Source organism: Acinonyx jubatus, chromosome A3, assembly GCF_027475565.1.
Source record: "Acinonyx jubatus isolate Ajub_Pintada_27869175 chromosome A3, VMU_Ajub_asm_v1.0, whole genome shotgun sequence".
NCBI lineage: Eukaryota > Metazoa > Chordata > Mammalia > Carnivora > Felidae > Acinonyx > Acinonyx jubatus.
In genome coordinates, this window is record NC_069388.1 from 113346695 (window position 1) to 113374666 (window position 27972).

The 27972-nt window shown below is 46.8% G+C and overlaps 1 protein-coding gene across 2 annotated transcripts in view; it reads left to right on the top strand.

Moving 5' to 3' along the window:
- The window catches only part of CAPN13 (calpain 13), an 80845-nt gene extending 60967 nt beyond the window's left edge, over nt 1-19878 (top strand). For both annotated transcript variants that reach the window (XM_027077738.2, XM_053201046.1), the window contains exons 14-23: nt 245-281; nt 640-696; nt 3791-3848; nt 3961-4019; nt 5619-5687; nt 7576-7651; nt 10038-10166; nt 11176-11231; nt 11804-11861; nt 19666-19878. In XM_027077738.2, coding sequence (XP_026933539.2) covers nt 245-281; nt 640-696; nt 3791-3848; nt 3961-4019; nt 5619-5687; nt 7576-7651; nt 10038-10166; nt 11176-11231; nt 11804-11830 — 568 coding nt within the window. In that variant the 3' untranslated portion in view covers nt 11831-11861; nt 19666-19878. The remainder of the gene's footprint in view (nt 1-244; nt 282-639; nt 697-3790; nt 3849-3960; nt 4020-5618; nt 5688-7575; nt 7652-10037; nt 10167-11175; nt 11232-11803; nt 11862-19665) is intronic.
- The last annotated feature ends 8094 nt before the right edge of the window (nt 19879-27972 follow it).

The following is a 27972-nucleotide window of genomic DNA, read 5'->3' on the forward strand; positions in this document are numbered from 1 at the left end:
GAACCATTTGCTAAATAATTGGAAGACCAGACGATGTCCAATCAAAAGACTAGGTACGTGGTTATGATGTTTATCTGTCTGCTGACTGTCATGGCTGCCCACTTCACGACCTGCTGTGCTGAAGTCTCTCCACTCAGATCCTTGGTATAAATGTCCAGTGCCACCTAAGGTGTCCTCCATATTCAAGCCTCCTTTAAATCGTGAGTTTTTCATCCTTTGTCACACTGTTTCCCTGGTTTTCTAGGAACCCGAGCAGCAATTTCAGCCTTACAACACTAAAGGTAGGTATGTGGAAAGGTTTGATTGGCAAGCTTCCTTGACCACATCCCATGCCCAAGAACTTCTGTCTCCTTTCTTACCTTAAAGCACTGACCAGTGAGAAGAGACACCATCATCATGGGCCAATGATGGCTCAAAGGGGCAGAGCAGAGGGGAAAGACCAAGCCTCCAGTGTCAGGCTGGAACCAATCCTCTTCCACAAACTCCAGTGTTCCATTCCCCTACAAATTTTATTCAATTGCTAGATGAAGCCTCTGTCTCAGATCCAGGTGTGGGGAGTGGTTCTTGTGCCTTCACTGTCCAAGACAGGTAGTCTCCTTCCACAGAAATTTGATGTTGACTATTTTCCCTTTGATCCAGGCAAGTCTTCTGGAAAATGGCTCCCAAGGAAGCATCTTCCACAAATACGCTCACCAGGTACAGTCCTTAGCATGGGATGAGTGATGGTGGGACTAGAGGAAAGGAAACTTATCCCAGGCCCTTATCAGGATACAGAGAAGAAAAGTGATGTAGTTGGTCATTTTATCAGTCTCTCTCCCTGGATATCTCCAGAACTAATAGGGCTACCAAACCAGAACTAGGAGACATCTGGGAGGGGTGTACAGCTTGGTAAGGATGGGGCTAATTATGGGGTGAGGTTAAATCTTTAAACAAGTAATTGGCAATACCCCCTGAAATCTTTCCTTCTCCTGATCTTCACTCCCTCCAGTTTGACATTATTCCTCACAGGAGCTAGCCAGCTTCATTGAAGGCACCAATGATATTTTTCCTGCCAAGCCACCTAGGTGCACAGAGGTTTTTCTTAATGGTTTAATAAACCGTTATAAAGAACTCCTTGACTTGCCAGGATAAAAACATCTGCCAAGGGCTCTGCACAATGGGCCTTTTGCCATTAATAGTCATGTTGGTTTGGGAAGTGCAAAGTGATGGATAGATATGATCATGTGTCCCATGTCGGCCTTGGGCCAGGCAGAGGCCAAGGACAGGAAGGATGCCAGGCATTCAGTGGGCTAATGGGGTAACTAGGAGGCTGCTGAGAGGGAAATTATTCAGGCAGCCTGGGCCCAGAGGGAAAAACAAGGAGAAATGAAGAATGTGGCTGTCATGAGGGGAAAGTGTTACGAGGAGCCGCTCAATATGGAACTCCTTAAAATCAATATGAGCCCAGGATTCAGGTCCACATCTGGCTGATTTAGAAGGCACTTCACTTGATGCAGGACAAAGTCTTCCCAGATGATAATCCCCAGTCTGTGAGCTCCCAGAGGAAGGGATGGCACCATATGCATTCTTTGTCCCCAATACCTATCACTGTCCCTGGCACAGAGAAGGTGCTCTGTCAATCTACATTGAATTAAGACAGATTAGCTTCTCCAGAGCAGATGTCCAAACTAAGGTTATTGCCCCAAGGCAACAAACAGGACCTAATTAGGAGACCTGAGACCAAGCTTCTTTCAGGGCCAGATGGCAAAATCCTCAACATGGTTCATGCACCTGCACATCTGAAATAAAAAATATAATTTGTCATATGACAAATGGTACAGGTTCCCTAATCAGGGTTTTTCCAAATAACAACCAAATGTCTCCTCATAGAGGATAACTGGTAGCCCATATGGGGCCTTTGTAGGAATTAAAGTAAAAGACACACACAGCTTTGTGCCAAGGTGTATAGCTCGGAAGTGAAACAGACTGGACTGCAGCCCCTTTTCATCTCTTGGCTGGGCACCCTTGAACAGGGCTAGCCTGGCATCATTCTGCACAGCCTATAAGCAATTCTCAGAGGCTGTAGCCTCAAATGAAAGTTGAAAGCAAGATGTTTGTCCATGCACTCCCGAGTCCTCTCTCCTGATCTCTATCTGTTTAGTTTCAAGCGAACACAGTGACTTCCTACCACTGCTACCACTACCATGATCTACCTTCATCAGCCATGATAGTGGTGATGGTACTGTAACCCAAGTCTGCCTGCCAGAAAGTAAGGACCTCTTAGCCTCTGAGTTAGGTAATGTCCATCTATCTACCATTTATTCAATTGGCAAACATATACAAAATACCTAGGACATTCTAAGCACCACACAAAGTTTTGGCATCAGCTCCTCAGGAATCCTACATCGAAGTGGTGGAGGAAAATGTGCAATTGTTTTGGAATTTGCTTAAGGCAGCCTTCATCTCTATTCCTCATCTCCTCAAACATTTTGGTGGTTCTTGGGTGCAGGGTCCAAATCACAAGCTGTCCTAGGATAGAGGGATGTGCAGTAGGAAGGAGACATCGTCCATGTCCCAAAGCTACTTACATTCTAGTTGATAACTTACATTCCATGTAACGGTAAATGTTCCTTACCAAATGGTCTGCAAGTTGCATGCCATGATTCTTTTGAGGAAAGAACTCTGTTGCTAGTGGGCACACAATGCTGACTTTGCTGACATAACCCAGTCAATGAGATGTTGGAGGGATGACTGAGAGCCAGTTTCAAACACTGTTAGGGTGTTTTTCTTGGGGGCATTATGAGGGATTCTCCCATGAGGACAGGCCGTGGGACTGCTTTTGCTTTCAGTTGAGTGGTGAGGCCATCCCTGGGGACAGCATGCCTGTCATCTACGGGGTGCTGGTTCTCAGAAGAACCCAATGAGACACTTTCCTCCACCTGACCCATTACCACTCTGCAAAGCCACCAGCTGAGGGACCTCACTCCGGCTCCCTCCCCCACGTAAAGCTTTCCCAGGGTGCTGATGTGATGTGACATCACCCCCTCAGCTTTTACCAGCCTACGCGTAAGAAATGGCCATGCACAGCACGGCTCTGCTTCTCTATAGAATCATCATGGAAGACACCGCCCATAAAGCTGCTCAATGTCCCTAGGAGAAAATCGAATGCAGTTAACAACTTCAGAAGTTCCGGCTGGGAAAAGTTTCTCTCCCCTCAGCCTCCACTGCTTCCCGTTTTTAATCCAAGGAAAACCATGTCTTCCTTTTTGCTTCAGTAGCTAGGAAAACTAATGCTAAGTAATGTGCTCAATTAGAATGGCTGGTCTTAGCCTAGATTTCTGGCACTTTCATCTCTTCTTACCACACACACACACACTCACATTCACACTTATGCTCACATACTCGGTAGTCATATTTTCTCTCTATCCCTTCCTGGAGGCAGATGGGAAAACACACCTTCAGGGCTGAGTTGATCCATTCAACAATACTCCTCCTGAGGGGCTCCTAAGTGCCAGGTAAGGCAGAAAGGAAGGAACCACTGCTGTCCGGCCCCATAATAAATGAAGAGATAAATGCAAGGTGACCCACACATGGTACCCAACGTTAGGAGTGATGAGCACTACAGATGTTCACGGGAGGGGTATCACCATGGCCTGGAGCGATCGAGAAAGGCTTCATGGCAGAGGTAGGTGGGCACTGGGTGGGAAGCAAGGGCTTAGAAATCTGAGTGCTTTTCCAGAATAAGGCAGGTAATGCCCCTCAGCTCCTGAGCATGGATGGGACTCCTGTATTCCTCTCTTGTTTGGATCAGGGGCTGGACATTGATGCAACCCAGCTTCAGAGCCTTCTCAACCAAGAGCTCCTGAGAGGTAAGGTCAGACCCACAGGATTGCTGGCCCCAACCTCATGCCCACTGCTGAGCCAGTCTGGTGTCACTCCCCACCCCCGACATTTCCATCCTTCCTGTTCTCTGCCCTCCAGGAACTCCAGGGGACACCTTCTCTTTGGATGAGTGCCAGAGCATCGTGGCCCTGATGGATGTATCCTTTGCAGCCCCCCACACCCTGGCTCCTCTTGCAACTTTAAGAGCCCATCTGCTCTGCAGGCTTCCCCAGGGGTCTAATTCGGATGTTAGGAACATTTTTACTTTCAGTGTTTTCTCTTCTTTGGTTCTAAGGGCTCACCAGAGAGTCTGGGCTTCTGTGGATTCTATACCAATGCACTGACTCTCCAGAACAAGCATAGCAACCATGACAGTAGTTACCATCTATCAAGTGTCTATGGCACACCAAGAACAGTACTGGTATATGGACTTTTCCTTGTGGTTCTTGCAAAAAGCCCCCATGATATAAGAAGTAAAGAGAAGGAATTCAAAGAGGCTAAGTAATTTGTTAAGTAATCACACAGCCAGTCAGAATTTGTGCCTGTGTTTGAAGAGTTTTCAGCCTCTGGAATCCGTGTCCTAACATCATTCTACACTGCCTCCCTGTAACACCAAGGGGGCTGTTTTCCTTCCGCCCTTCCCCTTGCCACTGGTCAAGTCTTCATTAAGTTCCTTATTCACCAAGTCCCCATTAAGTGAAGATAGCAACCCCTGAAACTTGGAGAAAATGCCTTGATCTACACAGCAGCCATACCCCTTGATTGCTACCAGACTGCAGCTGAAGCTGTGGAAGCTGGGGCTAGAGCACTCCAGAGACGTGCCTGGGTTCCAGGGACACCAGTGGCCAGACTGGGAATTAAACCCAGGTCTCCTGACTCCTGTCCTGACTTCTCCCTCCGATGAGCTATTTCTCCCCTGCTGCCCCATCCAGGCAGGAGAGACTAGCCCCCCATGGGCATGCCCCCCAGCTGCTGCTCTGAGGCTCATCCCTCTGTGTACACGGCCTCCCTGGAGTGAGGCCGACCCCCACTTCTTCACTGTTAACAAGGCCCGATTGGGAATGGGAGGCCGGCCATTGTCGAACAAGAGGGCCTCTTGATGAAGTCATAAATCAGGCCCTGTCTCTGCTGGCTGTGGTTTGGAATCACTGGGAGACACTGCCCAAACCCTCACTGATTAACGAAAGTGGCCCACGGCACCCCACAGCCTGGGGCCAGTGGTCCTGGGGGAGGTTGGGTCTGCCAAACCCCTGCAAAACAGACAGGTCTGTTCTGCCCTTCCTCCCACCACCCCCCGCTCCCCTGAAGCAACTCAGAGTTGGATTCTTTTCCTCGCATTAGCTCTCATTAAACCCATCTTACGGGGTGACTGGGCCTGGCTCTAATGCCATTTGTGTCTATGTGCACTTGCCTTTCGTGCTGCTGCAGGCATTGCAATGACCCCTCATGCTCCTTCCCACTCCCCCCTGCCAGGGGCCCCACCCCTCCCGGTACAGGCTGTGTTCAGGGCTTTCTCTTCCCCCGGATGCAAGTGATATTGACCTCCTTTCCTCAGGGCTTCTTTCTCCCTCTGATTGTCCATTTTCCTTTGTAAATTAAAGCTAAGCCAGGTCCCTTTCAGACACAGTGGGAGCCGGCTGCTGTGGGGCCATGTCCAGGTGACACTGGACTGGTTGATGGATAGAACGGCTCCCGGCTCTGTCGGCAGGGCCTCTGCTCCCTGCATGCTGCATGGTTAACTCTTAACTCCCCACCAGCTCAAAGCGAATGGGAGGCTTGAGCAAGAGGAGTTTTCAAGGCTGTGGAGCCGTCTCATCCAGTGCCAGGTACCGGCAATGTTCTCTTTTTGTCCAGTTTAACAAATATCTGCTGGGTGCCTGACCCCCACAGGGTTGAGGAGCATGAAAGAGGAGGAACTCACCAGGCCTGCCCTCAAGAAGGGTCACATTTCAGGAAGACATACACGCACTACTAGAAGACAATGCTCGAGCAAGTGGCAGGGTGAGGAATGTTCTAGGAGGTTGGAGAAGAGAAGGGTCACCGTGGACTATAGTAAAGCCACCAGCTCACTTTGCCCTCCTCAGTCCTCCCCGGGCCCCTGAGACACTCCTCCGGTGCACTAGTTCATCTCATTCCCCTCCCATCCACGTGCCAGATATGACAACATCACAGATGTGGCCTGTGGCCTCACCGTTGTTCTCAGTATGAGGTCTGAACTCATCAGAGCTGTATGCAAGCCCCTTTAGCTGAGACCCTACTTTGGGTTCCAGGAGAAGCCCTTGTACTCATCCCACTCGCTCTTTTCAGACCCCAGGTGTGTGACGTAGAGCCTGGCCAGTATCTACCACACTGATTGTCCAGCCGCAAGAGTCGCTTCCCCTGAGGCCTTGCCTGCCTCCTCCAGGCTCGGGTGCTTCCCCCTCAGCTCCTAACACCCGAATCTACAATAATACAATGAAGCATTCTCATGTGGCTATACCAGGATGTGTCGCCTAATCCCTGGCTTGGAGTCATTTGGCTTTTCTGAGGACACTGGAATGGCTGATGTGTCCCCCCATTAGATCATAGAGCAGGGGCCCCTTCATAGTCATCGGCTTCCTCCAATGCCTTTCTTAGTGTCTAGTACACAGCAGGCGCTCAAAACTGCTGAACTGCTGAACATGAGTGACCGAACTCATGACCAAATGAGCAAGCGAATCCCATTTGAGAGTTGCTCTATATTCACCAAAAGTCAAAGAAGGCCCGAAAATGTTCTCGGGCTGCTATTTCACAGCGATTGTTGCCCCAGTCGGCCTCGGTCACTCGCACACAGGCTGGGGTATTTTGCCTCAGAACAGCTCCTGTGGGCGGCTGAGCACAGGTCCCAGACCAGGAGCCCAAGTTCAGTCGCGTGGCGCTTGTGTGTTTACTCCCTGGAAGTCACTTGCCCAGGTGCCTGTTTCCTCACCTGGGAAGTGCGATGCTGATCGGGGCTCCGGGGAGAGTTAGGGAGAGGCAGCAAAGTCCCGGGTGCATGGAGAGCTGCCCTGCACAGAGATGAAGGCTTAGAGTCACTACCTCCTGCAGCTGCGCTAGGACCCAAGTTACAGTCCTCGCCTGCCCGCCACACAGCGCTCACTGCTGTGCAAGGCGCTCTCCTAAGTGCTCCGTACAAATTTGTTCACTGACCCTGAGCTACAGTCCCCATGAGGCAGGTGATGTAATTCACACGGTGCTGCGGGGGGGGGGGGGGGGGGGGGCGGGGGGGGCATAAACTGAGGCCTGGAAAGATTAACTTGCCCAAGGTTACACAGCTGGTAAATAGTCAAGCCAGGATTTAAACCCAGTGGTTCAGTTGCCAAATCTTCACCACCACCCTATACAAAGTCTTTAGTGAACTCTGCACCTCCGGAGTGCAGCAAGCTGCCACGTGTCAGGAGCCCAGTCTAGGACATGAGGAAGGAAAGACAGGAGGTCAGAAGAGAGGAAGGCGCAGGCCTGGGAGAGGAACCCATGGCCCTGCAGCTGGTGGCCAGCGTGATCGGCTTCACCGGGTGGAGCCCATTCCTGCCTCTCCCCCCATCCTCGGCTGAGCTGCCTCTGAGCTGGATCCACTCAAGGTTTATGCCTCCAGGGATGCAAAAGGGATTTCTGAGAACTCTCTCTGCCCAGGACATCCTCTTTAAGGTGGGCAAGGGCACTGACATGGACTTCTTGCTTCTTTTCCCAAATCAGAATGTTTTCCAGAACATCCAGAAACGTTCCGGAGTTTTCCTGAGTGTGGATTTGTGGAAGGCTATAAAGGATGCAGGTAAAGCAGGGGCCCCTTGGGGGTGTCATGATTGAGGTAGCAGTGATGGTGGGGTGTGTGTGCATGTGTGTGTGGGTGGAGGGAAGGAGAGAGAGAGAGAGAGAGAGAGAGAGAGAGGCGTGCACACCCTTAGCCTGCTTGTAGGCAAGACCAGTGCCGACAGTCAGGAGAAAACAGAGCAGCAGGTTCTCTGTCCTGGTTTACACCGGCATCTGTGGGCCTCCAGGCTCAGGACTCAGTCTCCATCCTCCCCAACTCGAATTCCCATGTGCCAGTCAACTTTCCCAACTGCCTTGTATCCCAGAACAACTCTTACTGTAGGAAAATAACCCTGCGTGATTGATACCCTACCAAAACTCAGGGTTTACACTGGCATCTGTGGGCCTCCAGGCTCAGGACTCAGTCTCCATCCTCCCCAACTTGAGTTCCCATGTGCCAGTCAACTTTCCCAACTGCCTTGTATCCCAGAACAACTCTTACTGTAGGAAAATAACCCCACGTGATTGATACCCTACCAAAACTCAAGGTTGCCTTAGAGATACTTCCATGTCAACATCTGGCTGTCAGGGTTAAACACCCATGAGCAGGTGGATGTACTGTCCTCATAGAAGGTTTGGAGCAAAATGAAATCAAACAACACCTGTCTGCTTCAAGAGTGCAAGTGCTTTGAGCCCTCGGATGATGATAAGCATACTGTAGGTGCCTAAGAGCTTCAGAGTTCAGGGAGAACCTGCACTCACGTCATCACATTTGATTGTTCCAACTACTTTGTGATCAGGAGTCATTATCTGCCTTGTACTGGTGGAGGAAATGGATCACAAAAAGGTTAAGTCTAGAAACTGCTACCTTCCTTGGGAAAACGTTAGATCAGATTCCCCCAGGTAAATGCCAGGGAAAGAGGGACTCTGTGGTTCTTCCTCCGGTGACTCCCAGCCTGGAGAGCAGGAAGAAGCATCTTTATGCCTTAGCATCTGTCCTTCTCTTAATTCTTCATAGTAGACAGCAGCGGTTCTCAAACCTGGAACTCTTTGGAAGCTTGTTAAAGCACGGATTGATGAGCCTTATCCCTCACCCAAAGTTTCTGATTCAGGAGAGCTTGGGTGGGGCTGAAGAATTTGTCTTTCTGGAAGGTTCCTAGGTGAGGCTGATGCTCTTGATCTGGGGGCTATGCTTTGAGAACCCTCGAATAGCTACAGAAAAATGAAATCCCATAGGAGACCACACTAATGACTCCAGAATAATAAAAGGGAGAAAGATAGAGAATAGTTGGAATCCAATTAAAAATCTTCAAGGACCAAGCAGATAACTGAAAAGGGCAGTGGAGCTAACCATAAGAAAAGAGGGTGATTTTGAATGTGGCAAGTTGGAGAGTACATATCCTATCTAAAGGCATTCAAATTCACATTTTATTAATTCTGCTAGAGAAACCAAATGTCTCTGGTGCATGGGACCCACAGGCCACCAGGCTCATCCCCTTGATGGATGGTTTGGCTTGTGAGGTTCTGCTGGCCCACCAAAGCTTGCAGGCGTGGCCATTTGCTAGTCTGCTCTTGTCTTCTAGGTGGTTGGTGCCTCCTGGAGCTCATAACCAGACATGCAGGACAGCAAGGCACCTCTACCTTGCCCGCCTGTGGCCACCTTCTGACTGTGGTCTCCCCTCTGAGGACCAGCCTCTTTCCTGGTCATCCAACTTAGGACTAAACCTCTCACTTCCAGGAACCACATTTGCTCACACTAGCAGCACCCACCTGTAAGACCCACACACAGTCATGGAGTTGGGGAACAAGGTTGTTTTATAAAGTCACCAACAGAGAGAGGCCTGACAGAGGCAGGGCTGGGAGCAAACTCTGGGTGTCCTGGAAGCTTCCATTTCACATGGGAATTAGCAGATGATTGTCCCCAGCGCAGTCAGTGTCTTGAGTATCTTGAGTTGGTAACTGGCCAAACTCCAGAACAATGTCATTGGGGCCCGGCAACCAACAAGAAGGAAGCAACCATAGAACCATAAAAATACAAAGTGGAATGGGGCCCCTGGGTGGCTCAGTCAGTTGAGTGTCTGACTTTGGCTCAGGTCATGATCTCATGGTTCATGAGTTCAAGCCCAACGTTGGGCTCTGTGCTGACAACTCGGAGCCTAGAACCTGCTTCAAATACTGTGTCTCCCTCTCTCTCTCTGCTTCTCCCCACTCATGCTTTGTCTCTCACTCTCAAAAATAAACATTTTTTTTAAAAAGTACAAAGTGGAGTGAACTGACCCCTGAGCCAGGCTGAGTAGGAAACAGTGGTAGAAGGCCACCATTCTGAGAAGGTTTTTCAGACTTCACACGTCAGAAGACCAGACCTGCTCCAGCCTCCTCCCACTCACTAGCCCCACCCCATGGCCCAGACTTCCTTGCAGGGACCTCCGTCAGCAACGAGCTTCTGGATCTCATGACCCTCCGGTACAGTGATCACAGTGGCAGGGTCAGCTTCCCCAGCCTGGTCTGCTTCCTGTTGCGACTTGAAGCCATGGCAAGTAAGTGTCACCTGGGGGACATCTGGAGACCTTCACAATGACCAAAAAACACAGGAGAGGACCAGGAATGCCCTCCTGCTCCAGGCCCAGGAAAGGCCTCCGTAGTGGGGTGGTTGGCATCTTGCGTGAGGAGCCCTTGCTCCCAGAGGCAGAAACAACATTAGCCTGTGGAACGGTGTAATCAGCTTGGGTACCCTGCATCCTTACCCGTTCTGTCCAGTACATTCCTCTGTCTTAGGTCTCTCATTTCTTCATCACCCTATTTAGTGCCTCTTTCGGGAAGTTCATTTAATCAATGTGTCTCTTCTCTGTGGTGTTTGCGGTTTAAACCTACTCTGTAGTCTTGTGATGAATGGGGTCTCTGCTGAAGGAATTCACACACAAGTGGATAAGTGGGGGCAGGAAGGCATTCCCAAGGCTCTAGAAATTCGACTATGTGGGTCAAACATTTGGACACTTTAGCAACATACTCCTTTTTTATAATGAAATCCTATGTGAAATCCCAAGCCATACTATAGCTCGAGACTTGTGGTTGGGGTAGAAATGGGGCCTGGCCTCATCCTAATCCTCACCATCCCTGGCATGAGCACCTCTGTAAACCCCCCATCTCTGAGCTAGGTGGTTAATAAAGACTGAGGGAACAGAGCTCTGGGAGTACAGAAGAGAAGGCTGAGGCATAAGCCTCCAGAGAATTCTCAGTTGGACAAGGGAGATTCCCCAAACTTTGCATGTGGAGTACTTTATAAGACAGACCCACACATCCCCTTGGCCGTGTGTAGAAGAGTGCAAAGTGCAAGGGTACTAGAAGAGGGAGAGGTACATGTGGGCCAAAGCAGTGACAGAGAGCTTTTCTGAAGAGATGAGCCCTGGGCTGTCCCACAGAGTGAGGTTTGCTGGGAAGAGACCAGGAGGGAGGCCAGGCATACTGTGGAGAGTAAAAGAGTATGCGGAATCACCATATTTGCTTTTTTCTCCCTTGGCCTGTCTTGATTCCTCTCCTCCTCTTTAGAGACTTTCCAGAACCTCTCCAATGATGGAAAAGGACTCTACCTGACAAAAATGGAGGTGAGGTACATTCCCCTCCCAGACACAGGGCACAGCTCCAGGCCACCCCCCCCTTTCCTGATTCTAGGGGGCATTTTTCTCCCTGAGGATATTGGATAGTCTGTCCGAGGCCAGCCAAGCTGCCACCCACCCACCCCCCACCTCCAATTACTGCCTTTATATATTACTGGCTGCCAAGGCTGCTTTAGGATCTTGGCAGACAGATTTTATTTTTTTCCCAATAGCTTAATAAAGCAGAGGATTATGTGGGAGTCATAAATCCAAGAGGGAACTTAAGAACACCTGCTGAGCTCACTGTACATTAAACTCACTCCCATTGAGCTTTAGAAAGAGCCTCCTGGCCCAGCCAGCTGGCCAACCTCCGCTATCCCTCTCACTGCTTAGCTACTCAGAGAGTAGCAAAATATATGCTGTTATGGGCAGGTTGAGGTCTCTTAAGGGGTTCAAATTAGCTGGGAAAGTTTGATGAGACTAGACTGAGATCTTTCAAGAGGGAAGGGTGCCATTTGCCCTGCTCTGTATTAAGCTGACAAATGTAAAGCTATGTCATAACAATGATGCTTATTTCTCAGTGGATGAACCTGGTCATGTACAATTGAAGCAAGGAGTAAAGCAGACCCCAGAGTCCAGGTAAGACGTGGCAGCTTTAGAATCATTTCCTTCTAGGAGCACAGTTCCTCTTTTCCTGCAGGAACTGTACCCAGGTTGGGAACAACCTCCCCAGAGATTACAGAGCCCTTATTTGTGTGGGTCAGGGCTCAACTGCACAGCACCCCTGAATTTCAAGGCTAATGCTGCAGGTTTCACTCAAGCCATGCATGGAACAAGCAGTGGACATTCATGAAAGCATGTGGCCTGAAAGTCATGAGTGAGGGATTTAGAATTCTTATTTGTTAATTTATTTTTTATTGAGATATAATTGACATTTAACAATGTATTAGTTTTAGGTGTGCAATATAATGATTCCATATATGTATATATTATGAAGTGATTACCACAATAGGTTTAATTAACATCCATCGCTACACATAGTTACAACTCTTTTTCCTTGTGAGGAAAACTTTTACAATTTACACTGTTAGCAACTTTCAAATACACATGCAATACAGTGTTGTTAACTGTAGTCACATGCTGTATATTACATCCCCAGGGCTTCTTTGTCTTATAACTGGAACTTTGTACCTTTGGATCACCTTCATCCTTTTGCCCCCCACCCTCACTTCTGGCAACCATCAATCTCTGTACCCATGATTTTTGTTTCTAGATTCCACATATAAGTAAGATCATACAGTATTTGTCTTTCTCTGACTTATTTCACTTAGCATAATGCCCTCAAGGTCCATCCATGTTGTCACAGATGGCAGGATTTCCTTCTTTTCCATGACGAATATTCCTTTGTATATAAAACACCTTTTCTTTATCCATCCATCTATTGTTGGGACACTTAGGTTGTTTCCATGTCTTGGCTGTTACAAATAATGCTGCAGTGAACATGGGGTGCAAATATCTTTTTGAGTTAGTGTTTTTGTTCAGATAAATACCCCAAAGCAGTTGCTGGATGATATGATAGTTCTGTTGTAAATTCTGGGGCGAAAACTCCATACTGTTTTCCACAGTGGCTGCACCAATTTACATTCCCACCAACAGTGCACAAGGGTTTCATTTTCTCCACATCCTTACAAACACATGTTAGCTCTTGTCTTTTCTGTAATAGCCATTCTAACTGGTGTGAGGTGATCTCTCGTTGTGGTTTGGATTTGCACTTCCCTCATGACTAATGATGTTCCACACCTGTTCAAGTACCTGTTAGCCATTTTTATGTCTTCTTTGGAGTAATGTCTATTCAGATCTTCTCTGCTCACCTTTAATTTGATTATTGTTTTTTTGCCTGTTGAGTTGTATGAGTTTTTTGTATATTTTGGATATTAACCCCTTATTGGATATATGATTTGCAAATATTGTCTCCCATTTGGCAGGGTTCCTTTTCATTTTGTTGATGGTTTTCTTTGCCTGTGCAGAAGCTTTCTGGTATGCTGTAGTGCTACCTGATTATTTTTGCTTTTGTTGATTTTGCTTTTGGTGTCAAATCCAAAAAGCCATTGCCAAGATCCATGTCAAGGAGTTCACCCCTGATGTTTTCTTTCAGGAGTTTTGTGGTTTCGGGTCTTATATTCAAGTCTTTAATCCATTTTTAGTTGACTTTTGTATGTGGTGTATAATAGTGGTCCAGTTTCATTCTGGAATTCTTCATTTGAAATTCCAAAGAGGCATGGCAATCACTCATCACAGGAAAGGCTAATATGTGAAGCAATAGAAATGATCAGACTTGGGGAGTCGAGAGTTGGGTTCAGCCTGAGATCTACCACTGCCTCGCTATGCAGCTATTCAGATATCTGTAGGCATCAGCATCTATATTTCTAGCATGAGTGTGCTAAAAAATTAATGTCCATGTCACATTTCTTCTACATGTTTATTTTCAAGGAACAGGCCCTAGAGTCACATAGTCCACACCCCACCCTACCGAAGCCCCAACAGCTTGCTAGAATCTTCCAGGACTGGGGTGCTCAACATTTTGTGCTCCCCATCATTGGACAGCCCCAGGTTTTAGGTATTCGTTATTGAGGGGCAACAGACTACTTCTCTGGAACTTTCCACCCATGCTTCAAGTTCTATTCTGGACCACCATAGAAAAAAGACTGAACACGCAAGACCTTCTCATACTTGAAGATAGCTCTGCTGCCTCACTGAGGTCTCTCCTTACTCATCCCTGTTGATTCTCATCTGATACCTATTGGTGATCATTTTCTAAATGCCAGTGTCCCTTTGAAATACACAATTCTGCTATGTAGAGGTCTTGTGATCAGCGCCTTTGGGGTCCCTATTATTTTTGTAAACAGCTTTTGTTTAATCTCCCAATTGTGCACCTTAAAGTCAAGAGGCAGATCCTGTCTCCATAAAAAAATAATATTTAATATTTTAGCATAAATATTTCCTGATGAACTCTTGGTGCTGCTTAATGAGTACAAGTTAACAAACATTGCAGAGATCAAAGTTAATTAGATTCACCTGCATTTTCTTGACTTCCCCTTTCATTCCTTTTTAAAAATAGGACATTTGAATATTTCCCATTTCCAATCTGCCCGATTCCTATTCCAATCTGCATGATTTCTAACGTCAGGAATGATTCTTCAATTGTCTTTAAGCTAATTCAGCATGCAGGACTTAACGCTTGAACTTTTGAAATAACTGGACAGTTCTCATTACCCTTTCTCCTGTACAGGATCCCAATTCTCTCTCAACTTTTTTCTACATTTCCTGTTCTGAACATTATGTAAGAAGGAAGTATAAGATACATGGTTATGTGTGTTTCAATCTCTTTCATTAACACTTATCATCATCCCTGAGAGTGTTCCCATTTTCCTCATTAATCGCTGCCCTCTGATGTCATATTCTTAAAGTATATCTACTCACTCTTGGCTCCTGGGTTGCTGTGCAGGATTGGAGGTAGGAGGATGAAGAAGTTCTGGCTCCAAATCCACAAACTCACTTTCATCTGTCACCATCACCCACTTTCCTCCTGTTATGCTAGAGGGCATATGCCTCTGAGGATTTTCTGGATCTCATTAACTTCCCCCTTCACAAGGGCCTGATTGAATGAATTCTCTCCTCCATATTCTGAATACTAACTCTCTCTTCTGGAGTCTTCCAATTCCCACTGAAACATGCTTATCTTTTAAACTTTCTCCATCTCATATTACCTTCCAGCTACAACTCCATTTCTCTCCTCCCTTTACAACCAAACTTCATACAAGATGTCTCCACATCCTCACCTCCCACTTTCCCCTCAAACTATTCCATTTGGATTTTTCAGACATCATCTCTCGCCCTGACTTTTGCCTCGGCTCCCTCTGATTTTCCTATACCCACCTACTCCCCTCAAGTCAATTTCCTGCAGTCTAGGCCCACTTTTTAAAATGCACATCCATGGGCATTTGGGTGGCTCAGTCAGTTAAGTCTGACTCTTGATTTTGGCTCAGGTCATGATCCCAGGGTTGTGGGATTGAGTCCCACACTGGGCTTCATGCTGCGCATGGACCCTGCTTAGGGTTTTCTCTCTCTCTCTCTCTCTCTGGTTCTTCTGCTGGTTCTCCTTCTCTTTTTAAAACTAAAAATATAATAGTACTAAATAAAAATAAAACGTGCATCCGATCATTGCACTCTCCAGGTTGAAACACTTCAATGTCTTCCGATTGCTATTGCTGTTTAGGAAAAGTCTACAGTCATGAACATAGCCTGCATCATCTGACCCCTGCCCACCTATCTAACCATACCTTGTGTCGCTCCTCCTTCCTTCATTCTCCTCCCATCAGACCAGCATTACCTTTATCTCCTCCGATATTTCATTTTTTTTTGTCAACCTCACACCCTTTGCCCCTACTGTCTACTCGGCCCTGGGGTTACATAACTCCTGATCCTTTTGTGTCTTAACCCCATTGGATTGTCATATTACTCACTATCACACTTCCTTAATTGTAACAAACCTTTTATTGTTGTTGTTGCCCACTCCTTACTTTTTTTAGGGCCTTACTGAAATATAACTTACACACCATATAGTTTATCTATTTAAGATACAGAGTCCAGTGATTTTCAGTATAGTCACAGAGCTATGCAACCATCGCCACAATATAATTTTAGAACATATTCTTGTCACCCCAAAAGGAAACCTCATGCCCATTAGCAGTCACTTGCTATTTTTGCCCCACTCCTCTAGTCCTGGGAAACCACTAATCTGCTTTCTGAATCTATAGGTTTGCCTATTCTGGACAGTTCACATAATTGGAGTCATGCAACCATGGTCATGTAATGATTTCTTTCATTCATGTGACAGTATGTATCAAGCCTTCATTCCTTTTTGGTGCCAAATAAGATTTCATTTTGTAAATACACCATATTTTATTCATCCATTCATTCGTTGATGGACATTTAGGTTGTTTCTACTTCCTGGCTGCTGTGGATAATTCTGCTATGAATGTTTGTATGCAGGTCTTTGCACAGATGTATATTTTCATTTCGCTTGTGTGCGTACCTAGGAGTGGAATTGCTGGGTCACATGGTCACTCTATATGTTGCATTTTCAGGGACTGTTTTCCAAAGCCACTGCACCATTTACATTCCCACCAGCAGGGAATGAGAGATCCGACTTCTCCACCTCCTTGTCAACACTGTTACTATTGTCTGTCATATTTATTAGAGCCATCCTAGAGAGGGTGAAGTGACAACCTCATTGTGGTTTTGGTTTGCAGTTCCTTGACTGCTCGTGATGAGAATATTTTCAGTGCTCACTGCCCATTTGTAGAAATGTCATTGCCCATTTGGAGAAATGTCTGTTTAGATCCTTTGTTCGTTTTTAAATTGGTTTATTTAACTTTTTGTTGCCCCCTTGTAAGAATTTACAATCTTAGCTACAAGTCCCTTATCACATATGTGATTTGCAAACATTTCTTTCCATTCTACAGGTTGTCTATTAAGTTTCTTGGCTATATCATTTATAGAACACAAGTTTTTAATTTCAGTGAGGCCCAGCTTACCTACCTTTTGTGTGTGTCACTTAAACTTTTGGTGTTGTATACAAGAAATCATTGCCTCATCTAAGATTATGAATATTTACTCCTATATTTTTCTCCTACAAGTTGTATAGTTTAGCTTTTACATTTAGGTCTTCGATCCATTCTGAGATAATTTTGGTGATGTAGGAGTCCAAGCTCATTGTTTTGCAAGTGTATATCCAATTGCCCCAGGACCACTTGTTGAAGAGACTATTCTTTGCCCCATTGTATTATCTTGGCACTCTTTTCAAAAGTCAATTTATCATAATGTAAGGATCTATTTCTGAACTTTCAGTTCTGTCCCAGTGATCTATATGTCCTTATGCCAGTACCACACTGTGTTATTACTATAGTTTTATAGTAACTTTTGAAATCAGAAAGCTTACATCTTCTAACTTTGTTTTCTTTTTCAACATCGCTTCGGTAATTCTGGGGTCCTTGTGTTTACATATGAATTTTAGCATCCGCCTGACAAATTCGTCAGAAAAAATAAAAGCAGCTGGGATTTTGATAGCAATTGAATAAATCTGTAGATCAGTTTGAGGAGTATTGCAAACTTCACAATATAAAGCTTTTTGATCCATGAACAGGAACATGATCCATGAACATTTTTTAAGATCTTCTTTAATTTCTTTCAGCAATGTTTTATTGTTTTCACTGTAAAAGTCCTGTACTTCTTTTGTTAAATTTATTCCTAAATATTGTATTTTTTTTAATGTTTATTCATTTTTGAGAGAGACAGAGACAGAGTGCAAGTGGAGGAGGGGCAGAGAGAGAGAGGGAGACACAGAATCCAAAGCGGGCTCCAGGTTCTGAGCTGTCAGCACAGAGCCTGACATAGGGCTCGAGCTCATGAATGGCAAGGTCATGACCTGAGCTGACATTGGACACTTAACTGACTTAGCCACCCAGGTGCCCCCTAAGTATTGTATTTTTTTTAACGTTTATTTATTTTTGAGACAGAGAGAGACAGAGCATGAATGGGGAAGGGTCAGAGAGAGAGGGAGACACAGAATCTGAAACAGGCTCCGGGCTCTGAGCGGTCAGCACAGAGCCCGACGCGGGGCTCGAACTCACGGACCGCGAGATCATGACCTGAGCCGAAGTCGGACGCTTAACTGACTGAGCCACCCCGGCGCCCCTAAGTATTGTATTTTTGATGCTATTATAAATTATTAAATTTTCAGATTTTTCATTGCTAGTGTATAGAAATAAAATTGATTTTTGTATATTGATCTTATATTCTGCCACCATGCTTAACTCATTTATTCTAATTGCTTTTAAGGGATTCCTTAGGATTTTATATATACAAAATCATGTCATCTGCAATCCTGCAAGTTGTTTTATTTCTTCCATCCCAATCTGGATGCCATTTTTATTTTTCTTATCTAATTGTCTTGGCTAGAATTTCTAGTACAACCCTGACTAAAGATGGAGAAAGCAGACACTCTTGTCTGCTTGGTGTTCCTGATTTGGGGAGAAAATACCTAGTCTTTTGTCAATAAGAATAATGTTAAATATTTGTCAAGCTGAGGAAGTTCCCCTCTATTTGTAGTTTGCTTATTTGACACACTTTTAATTACCTGCTTGATATCTGTATTCCCTGCTGGACTATCAGCTTAGATATGTCTTTTTTCTGCTATCTCCTTAGCACATAGCAAAAGTCTGGCATACAGAAACTACTCAATAACAACTTCCCAAATGACTTAAAGAAATGCCCTTTCAGGTTCGTGTCTTCCTTTATTTGTTCTTGTCCCAACTTTTGTAAAAGTTGTCTTCAACCCAGTTCTTCCTACTCCCAGCTATCTGTCTAGTTTCTTGCTCATCAGGACTACTAGAAAGTAGACAATTAACATTATCTTGTTATAATCTCCAGTACATCATGACCTATATATATATATTTTTATAAAAGGCTATTGTCTGACCTGTTGAGCCTCTCACCCATTTGAAATATGCTTTCCTGAGTCCAGGGCACACTTCGACTCTGCCCAACATTTCCTTCGTTTGTTCCCATGAGGTCAAAGTTACTTTCCTCCAGGATTTCCATCACTCCCAGGTTAGCAAAGAGACTCTAACTGTTGGCCAACATCCAACACAAGGAAAATTCCCTCTCCTTGTTCATTTGGCCCTCTGGGCAATGAAGCTATCACTGGAACAAGTGAAGGCCTTGTCAGAGGAGTTAAGTGAGCTTCTCCCCAGGGATTAGGGTTACTAAAGCCCCCTCATCAGTCTCTTTGGACCCACCAGGCAAGCTGGCATGTACTCCCATTGGGACATTTCTGTTACCCTCCCCCTCTCTCTCTCTCATCTTCAACCCATCTGCTGTGCTCTGACTTAGTAAATTAGGATATAGAAATGTGCAATCAGACAACTCCTCTTCCTCCCCTCACGTCATATCTATTTCTTTTTCTTTTGAACAAAGCATGTACCCCCATTATCATCTTGCAGACAATGTTTGTGTTAACATTGTTTTAAAATATCAAATTCATACTTAAAAAAATACGAAAACTCAATGCATTGGTATATGGTGCTTGGAGAATTAAGGCTACGTTGATAGTAATTGATTTCAAGTCTAGAGTTTTAATGTAGTCACACTCTGCTGACAGTTTGTCTAGCTAATGTCATCCACATTCATGTTTATTTACCCTCAATATGGTAGCGAAATGCTTTAATCTAAGGAGATTATTATTTGTAACAATTTACCACTACGTGGAAGTAAACTGTCCTGTGCAAGGGGCCAGTTTCTCTCACTCTGCATGAAAGTGAAATGTGAGTGGCAATGGCTCCGATCCTGCTGATTTACCAACAACATTTTTCTCCTATTCTAGTAAATCCATCTCCTGTATCCTGCAGACCAAAGACATTCTTTTTGAGATGTGGAAGTCTGGATTTGCCTGTAGCAAGGTGAAACTCCTTACCTGCTTTAGCCAACATACACCTGGAGATGACTATAGAGCCTGGGGTATCCAGCCTTCCAGATCTGGCCTTTTTTTTAGTTTGTTTATTTATTTTAAGAGAGACCATGAGTGGGCAGAGAGAAAGAGAGAGAGAGAGAGAGAGAGAGAGAGAGAGAATCCCAAGCAGGCTCCACGCTGTCAGCACAAAGCCCAATGTAGGGCTTGAGCTCACGAACTGTGAGATCATGATCTGAGTCAAAATCAAGAATTGGATGCTTAACCAACCAAGCCACCCAGGTGCTTCCATACCTGGCTCTTAAAGAGAACTGTATCCAGCTGGAAAAAATGACTTGGGTACTCCAATGACATAAGGCAAGAAGGAGGAAGAGTTGGCATCCAGGAAACAGATGAATCAGAACACGACCCTTCACTGACTGGGGAAGTCCCACAGAGAGGGAGAGGGAGTGACCAGCAAGGAGCCAAAAGAGTGGTCTTTGAGAAATATGGAATCAGCAGTTTATCTGATTACTTAATCATGGGTAAAATTGTGCTCAGAAGGATTTTTAAATTTTGCTGGAAAGTTTTGGAAGAATTGTTAGGATAATGACATAGATTAAGCAGATTTTTTTTTAATGAGGTAATTATTAACTCCTGGAAGAACAAAGAATTATAGGAAAAAAATGGAAAAGTGATTCTAGAGTTTTTTTCAGTCAGCAGTGAACAGTACATCCATAATTAAAATAAAAATTGAACATTGATTTAACAAAAAGTGACATAAATATATTGGGAATCGAATGGAGAAAAGCAGGTATGGAATAGGTTAGAAGCATGCCAGCCCAATCTTCCAGCGTAAGCAGTCAGTAGCATTTAACATTGACAATTCCAGGGATAACTGTGCAGGCATATCACTTAGAAATATGGAGGTAGGCATCAGAAGAAAGAGTCTGCAGAGAGGAATTTAGGACACAAATGGGACAGGGGACTGCTGTTTTTCCTTCACGCCTTGTTATACTATTTGGATTTTTAAACTGTGTACATTAGGCTAGACTTGTATGAAAAAATAAATAAGCAAACTAGTAACTAGACTAAGAGACAAGAATTTAAGACTCAAGAGAAAAGGAAGGAGATAGAAAAGAAGAATCAAGGCTTCTTCTTTACCACACGGCCAGGAAAGTTAGCTGATTATAGCTGTAGGAAAAAAAATGTCCATGCAAGAACTCTTTCATCCAGGATATGGGCAACTTGAGAAAAGTCACTCTTGTACCAGAATCCACAGCCATCAGACCAGCATCCTGCTGGAACAGAGGACAGAGCTGTTTTTATTCTAGCTGCTTCTGGTCTCAGCCCTTCCAACCCATCCAGGGAGTCAGAAGAGTATCTCCCCACCTTTCCCTCCACTCTGCCACAGGCACTCAGGTGCCCAGGGGGCTGCAGTTTGGACTAAGGGCAGAGTAAGTGGGTAGGGGGCCTCCGAGGAATTTTGGAGAATGAGGTGTAGACATTCCCATCCACTGGGGAGCCATGGGTGTAATGGAACTGGTCCAGCCTCACCAGCAGGTGGTACAGGTTCTCCGCTGTTGTCGGGTGGTCCCAAACAGTATCTGTGGGAACAGGCCCAGGCATCTGTGGTCACTCAAAGGAAGATAAAGCTTCTTTACTCTCCCCTAGCCTTCTGCATTTGAGCATCTGTGTCTTTCTCTAGGACAAGCTTCTATTAGTCCCTCAAGAACCTGGCTCTCATTGGAAGAGGTGGCGCTGCCTCTGTGGTGGTGACACATTGAAACCTGCCCTTCCCTGAAATGTAGTCAAAGCTGCCTTCAAGGAGCCTGGGCCAGGCCCTCGGCTGGGTCGGGTTCTAGTAAGCCCAAGGTCACAGAGCAGGTCCTCTGGATACTTCGGGACTCCAGCCTGGGACTCTCTGGAAGATGAAGCAGGAGACATTCCACTGTGGGAAAGAAGGGAGGAAGAGGCATCTCAGTCCCCTCCCTCCAGTCCAATACATTTCCAGGAAAAGCCAGAGTGAGTCAGTCTGCCCACCCATGGGTCCAGAGGGTGATAAGGGAGAAGTCTGCTGGATGTCGCAGAATGACCATACTTCCACTGTCTGAATCCCGATTGTTTCACAGCCAAATGGCAAAACAAAACACAGTTTCTACAAAGGTCTTGGACTCTGTGAGAAATAGAATCATAATTATGGATTTAAAAAAAAATGGGGAAAGAGAAATCCAGCCACCAAGGCAGGTACCTACCTCCCTCTTCATCCATGAAGGTGTCTCCCAAACATCATGGCCCATTACAACATAGAAGAGTTTCCAGAGAGTGACAAGGCCATACCCCACTCAGGAGAATTTGTAGTTTGAGAAAGCACTCCTGGAAGCATGGCCCAGTGGGAGAGTCCTTACAAATAGAACTCAAGAGGACAGGAGGGTGGAGATCTTCCTGAGTTGTAACCTTTCTGAACAGACACCATCCAAGGCAGATGGAACGAGGCAGGGATACGCCATTGCAAACGTCCATGTTCAGGAACAAAGTCAGCATTTGGAAGTGGATGCATCCTGGAATGAGGAACAAGCACAGCCACCTAAGCTGTACCCTATAGGGGCTGTTGCAAAGTGCTCATGATCATGTCAGTAGTACAGCAGAGACAGCCACACAGCTAACCTCGGACCAGGTCATTTCGCCTCCAGGCCCTATGCTTAGTCAGGATAGTTGGCCACAGTTATCAGCATGGACTTAGGAGGTAGACAGAGCTAATGCCTAAAGACTCAGACTGCTGGGCTGTCAGACTTCTCTCTTACATAAGATTTTCTGCATGTGAAACACTGGTACCAACAGATCAACACAGACTCTGCTTTAAAAAAGGGGGGGGGATGGGGAGCTGAAGACCAGAAGAATGAATGAGCCCATCTCCTGCAGGACTTCACCTGAACGTCCAGGTGGAAAACCAACACACCTGCACACTTTGCTGCCCCAACTACATGTCGCTCCAGACTTCTTCTGGGTCTTCTGAGGCCCTGGGAGACAAGAAGGAAGGAATTTTGCAGATCTAGGGTTGCGGTGAGCAGCCCAACGTGGCCATGCTGCCTCTGCCCCACTGGATGGGTGTCCACAAAATAGTAGTTTTCTCCCTCACAGGGCTTTGCTCAAGAACCAGTCTCATTTTCTCTTTAAACTAACAGGATATATGGCAGAATTTACTCAGCTGATTAGTTGAAAAGCTGACTCTCACAGCCACACAGGCACTGGAGGCTGAGGGCCTAGGGAGGCTCTGCATGGGCCTTGTGGGCGCGCCTGGCTTCTCTGCTTGGAAGGTGGGGGTGGGGGGAGACTTTGTCCTCATGTCCCCATAGGAGGGAAGGGCCTTGATCCTTAGCCCTGGCACAGGACAGACTAGGCATCTTAATCCCAGGCTGTACCTTCCCAGGATTCCCCTCACCCTTCAGCCAAGGTCAAGAAAATCCCCCAAAGCAGGACTGGAGACACTCTGGCTCTGCCAGCCTTCACCTGTGGTTCCTAGAACAGGCTATGTTGTCCCTGGGAGTGAGGCAGAGGGCAAGGAACACAGCCGGTGCCAGGCAGAGGGTGGGGAGGGGTGAGGGACCTCAAGGAACAAATGACAAGGCCTCACCTGCCCCCTGACCCCCAGACTCTCAGAAGCTCTACAGCGGCAGCCACTCCATGAGGGAAGCAGGGAGGCCAGGCTCTCCTTGCTATATTATAGATGAGATCCTTGAGGCCCGGGGAAGAATTTGCCACCCCATTACAATTGGCGGGAACTCTCCTGGCAAGGCTGTTCTCAGGCTTCCAGTCCCTTACAGACAGGAGAGGATATAGAAGGGGATGTAAGGAGTGTCAGGTGCCAGCAGAAAAGAGAGAAACAGGGCGAGAGAAGGAAAGACAAGCAGATGATATGGAGAGCCAGGAGAAGAGGGAAGATTCCAGTGGGGCAGACAAACGAGGCCTGGGAAGGGAACAATAGAGACAGACGAGTAAGATGGGAGGGGCAGAGGACAAGACAGATCAGAAGATCACGGAAAGAAGACGACGGACCATGGGTGTGGGTGGGGGTGTGGGTGATGGCTCCCTGTCATCAGAGACCCACTACCAGCAAAAATGTTGACTTGCCCGACACCGATATTGGGCCTATAACTCTCAAATGTCATTGCTCATCAAAATCACTGGGGATAACATTACAAAAAGCTTCCAAGATTCTGATCCAGAAAGTCTAGGGCTAGGCCTGGGAATCCGCTTTTATTTAAAGCTCCCCAGTGATGCCTGTAGTCCTTGGGTGACATTTCAGATGTCACTGCTTTTGTGACTCCACTGAGTGATGCAGCCAGGGTGGCCCTGAGATGCCCCATGAATCCCAGCTTAACGCCTCCCACCTGCACTGCCCCAGCCACACTCTGCTGCTGTCAGCTGGATCTCCAGGAGTCCTTCCTCCCCGCTCCCAGCTGCCTTCTCCCCCTTCTCCCAGCTCCCCAGACGACTGATGTCCTGCTTTATTTTTCCCTTCAAACAAGCTAATTAAGCAATAATCCTAGAAGAATCCATCACTCTGACAAGGTTGTTGATTAACCATCCCCCAAGCCAAGCCAAAAGTGCTTAATATCCCCGCGGAATGGTCAATGGCGAGTACAGCAGCCCTGGGCTGCCGCAAAGCAGGTGATGGCTGTGTCTGAGAAGGCAGATGCAGAACGGGTGATTGGGCCTGACTTTGCAGCCTGGCGGAGGACAGAGGAGAGGCAGGGGGACTGGCTTGAGGCCCCACAGGCTGGGGCATATCTAACAAGATTCTAGACCATTCTTTCTGAGACCGCCCAAAGCCCCCAGAGAGTTCCTAGGGTTATGAACAACTCTGGACCACGGGAGAAGAGCTGAAGGAAAGGGGGTTGGACCCAAGGACATAATTCTCCAGCTTTACAGCTATGCCAATTATATAGCTGCTGGAGTGAAAGCAGAGACAGGCAGAACGATGAAATCACTGACTTTGAGAGATCATTTCAAGTCCAGACGATATATCTTTCTGTTTTTCACGCTTAGACTCTTATTGTAAACACCCCCCTATTCCCCTAAAAGATTTACTTTCTTCAGCACTGGGAAAAATAACACTCGGCGACCACGCAGGATGTGATAAAACACTGCCCCCTGGCGGCCACAATTGTTGCAGCTTCGAAGCATCCACCTTCCAAAGGCCCCTTCCCTCTCAAGGAGCACCTCCAGCACACCCACCTGGAGCATGCACCATCTGAGCTGCGACATCCGTGGAACTGTCCTATCACCTGTCTGCCTCCGATTCTGGTCTCCTTTCTGCCGTGTTTTGCATAAAGAGTCGATGATGTTGGCAAATACTCTGGACCAAGGGAAAAGAAACTGATCCCCATCTGGGCCATCCTGCTTTGGTCACTGATATCTTACAACTTTAAGAGTATCCAATTTGGTTCTGCCACAAGAAAAAGAAAACAGCATATAGTAGGTGCTCATTGCATGCTAACGAGAACAAACGAGTGAAAATATGCAAAGAAAGGGAGCACGGTGGAGCAGACAGAGCACTGGACAAGGACTCTGGAGTGTAAGGCTCAAGTCCCAGTTCTGCCTCCAGCCATCTGTATGTGTTTCAGGCCTTCTCTCTCTGGGCCTCCTTCTCTAAAACGAAGAGGCTGAAGTTGGAGTTCTCTAAGGTCCCTTCCACATCACAAACTCAAAGGAGCCAGGTCCTAATGATTCTAATCCATAATCATCATTAAGGGGCAGCTATTAGCCAGGAAAAAGGAGGCTGTGGCAGCGACAGCTCTTACTGGGACCCACTCTCTGGAGAAACAAATTGAACAGTGCTCTCTTCCCTCGGCCTGGGAGTCACTGCTCCTCAACAATGTTTGTGACCAAATTCAAAAGCCCCTTTACTCCACGGTTGGCCATTAGCATTGGTATTCCCCTGGGAGGTGGAATCAGGCCACAGTGGGGCCGCTGATGCTGGTGGGACAGTGACACCTAGTGGCCATCCCCACTAGTCACAGCCCAGGTCTGCCACTCAGCGCTTGCCAAGCACCCTACTCCCCACTGCTAAATAGTAACCCCCGGCGTGAGTAAAGGGCCCTGGGTTATAGTCTCAGTCTTGCAACTATCTCTCCATCTGCCCTCAGTTTCTTCCAACTAGGAGTTTGGCCTTTATGTCTTTCTTCCAGCTGCCTTGTCCCCTGAGACTCTGAGAACCCGTGACTTATGGCATATAGCCAAGGATCTTAGGCCCATCCTTAGGGCAGGATGTCCCTACTGGAAAGGCACAGCCCAGACAGATTTCTCCACTGGAGCCCTGGGGTTCCACCCACGTGATCATGCCCAGTCCTGCCGCACACCCACCTCCACACGGCCACAAGACAGGACCACATGGCCAGTCCATTGACCGCAGATGTTTCAGGCCTAGGACGTCTCCATCCTGACTGCCAGCTGCTGGGGTGGGGGAAAGTAACAGAACCAGCCAGAAAGAAGCCTTGTTGAGCTTTCTTTTGGGGTCAGGGCAGTTCACCTGGTTTTGTCCATTTGGGGTGCCAGAATCTTGCCCCATTGGTGGGGTCCATAGGATTCATATATCCCTAAAGAACAATGCAGATGGGTTCTTTTTAACACACTTTCCTCCATATACTGACTCCACAAACCACAAAGAGTAAGAAACGGATTTGGTGCAGAGGCTTCAGGACCCCCCCACCGGGCCCAGGTGTTCACACTACCTTGGCACAGCTGAGGACAAAGAGGTTGAGTTTGGTTGAGTCTTTCCTGAGTCCCACCTTATTTCTGATACCGGAAGAGCTGGGCTCTCCACCTCTTGAACCATGTCACTTATCACCAATTTTTGGTCTTTGGCTTATTAATCTTTCCCAAAGTAGAGTCTTTGAGTGGTATGTGATTTCCACAAGAGACCTTGGGTTTTTCCAATATGCAAATTGCAAAAGTGCTAGACATCGCTGAGTCTGTTTCCCTTTACTCCTCACGGTTCCCCCTGCACCGTCCCGGGAGGTATACCGAGGTGGCACTCTGGAATCCCTCGGAAAAGGAAGTCACTGGTTCAGGTTGGGGATGTGGTGAGTGATAATCTTCCCTGGTCGTTAAATAGTACAGGTGGAAACACATTTTTGGAGATGGAGAGCAGGTGAATCGTCATTGTACAACACCTACTATCTATGAGTCAGGGTCTAGTCGGGAGACAAAAATCACACCTGCTGTTTGAATAGGGAAAATTTAATACAGAGAACTATTAGCTAGTGAAAGGTAGTTAACTATGAAAAGGGGCAATAGAGGACTCTAAGGAAGACAGGTGTAGAAGATGCAGGAAGCAGCTGCCACCTCTAGGGCTGAGGGAGGTTACCCAAAGAAGGAACGAAGAAATTGGATGAGATTCAGACCATGCTGGACAGAGTGTGGCTACAGCCCATTGGGTGGTGGGGAAGTTCACTGGAGCACTAGCAGGCTGGAGTGGAGTGCAGGAGGCCCCCTTCTGGGTGCCAGCAAAACTCCTTGGAGAGAGCACCCTGGGGGAGGGGACCCAGATGCCACCAGCAGTCACCTTGGAGGAAGAAAAAGGCCCCCTGGAGCCAGGAGGGGGAGTTCTTGTTCCGTATGCCTTGCGGTGTCCCTCTCGCACCCTCTGCTGTCCATGGCTGGCATTGCACCAGCTGAGACACCTTTACGGGGTCCCGTGTTACAAAGTAGGGCAAAGAAGCTGGGTTTGGAGTTAAGCACCTACTCTGTGCCAGGCCCTGTGTTGTGCATGTCCCTCACGGATTTCATAAGAGCTCACGTACAATTCTTTGAAATAGATTTTAGCATTCTCATTTTAATGTTGAGAAGGCACTGAAAAGCTAGGAGTAAGCTGAGAAGGATAAGCAGCTAGTATACGGGATAGAAATGGTGTTCAAACTGATGTGTGTGTGACTCCAGAGTCTGTGTTTCTCCACCACGCTAACAGTGCCTCCTTCTGTAAAGGATAAAGGACAGTAAGATCCTGTTCTCCTCTTCCGTGAACTCACATAAACTTCTGGCATTGCTTCTTGCACTCTTTCCCTAGGGAGGCAGGTGCCCAGTGGATGCTCTGAGGCAGAGATCCCCAAACCAGAGACATGGGGAGACCTGGTAAGAATGGAGGCTCCCGGGCTTACCTCTGCACTTTCCAATTCAGTAGCCTGGGGGGAGGAGGCTGGACTCTACATCCTACAAATTCTCCAAGGTCTGGTGCACTCCAAG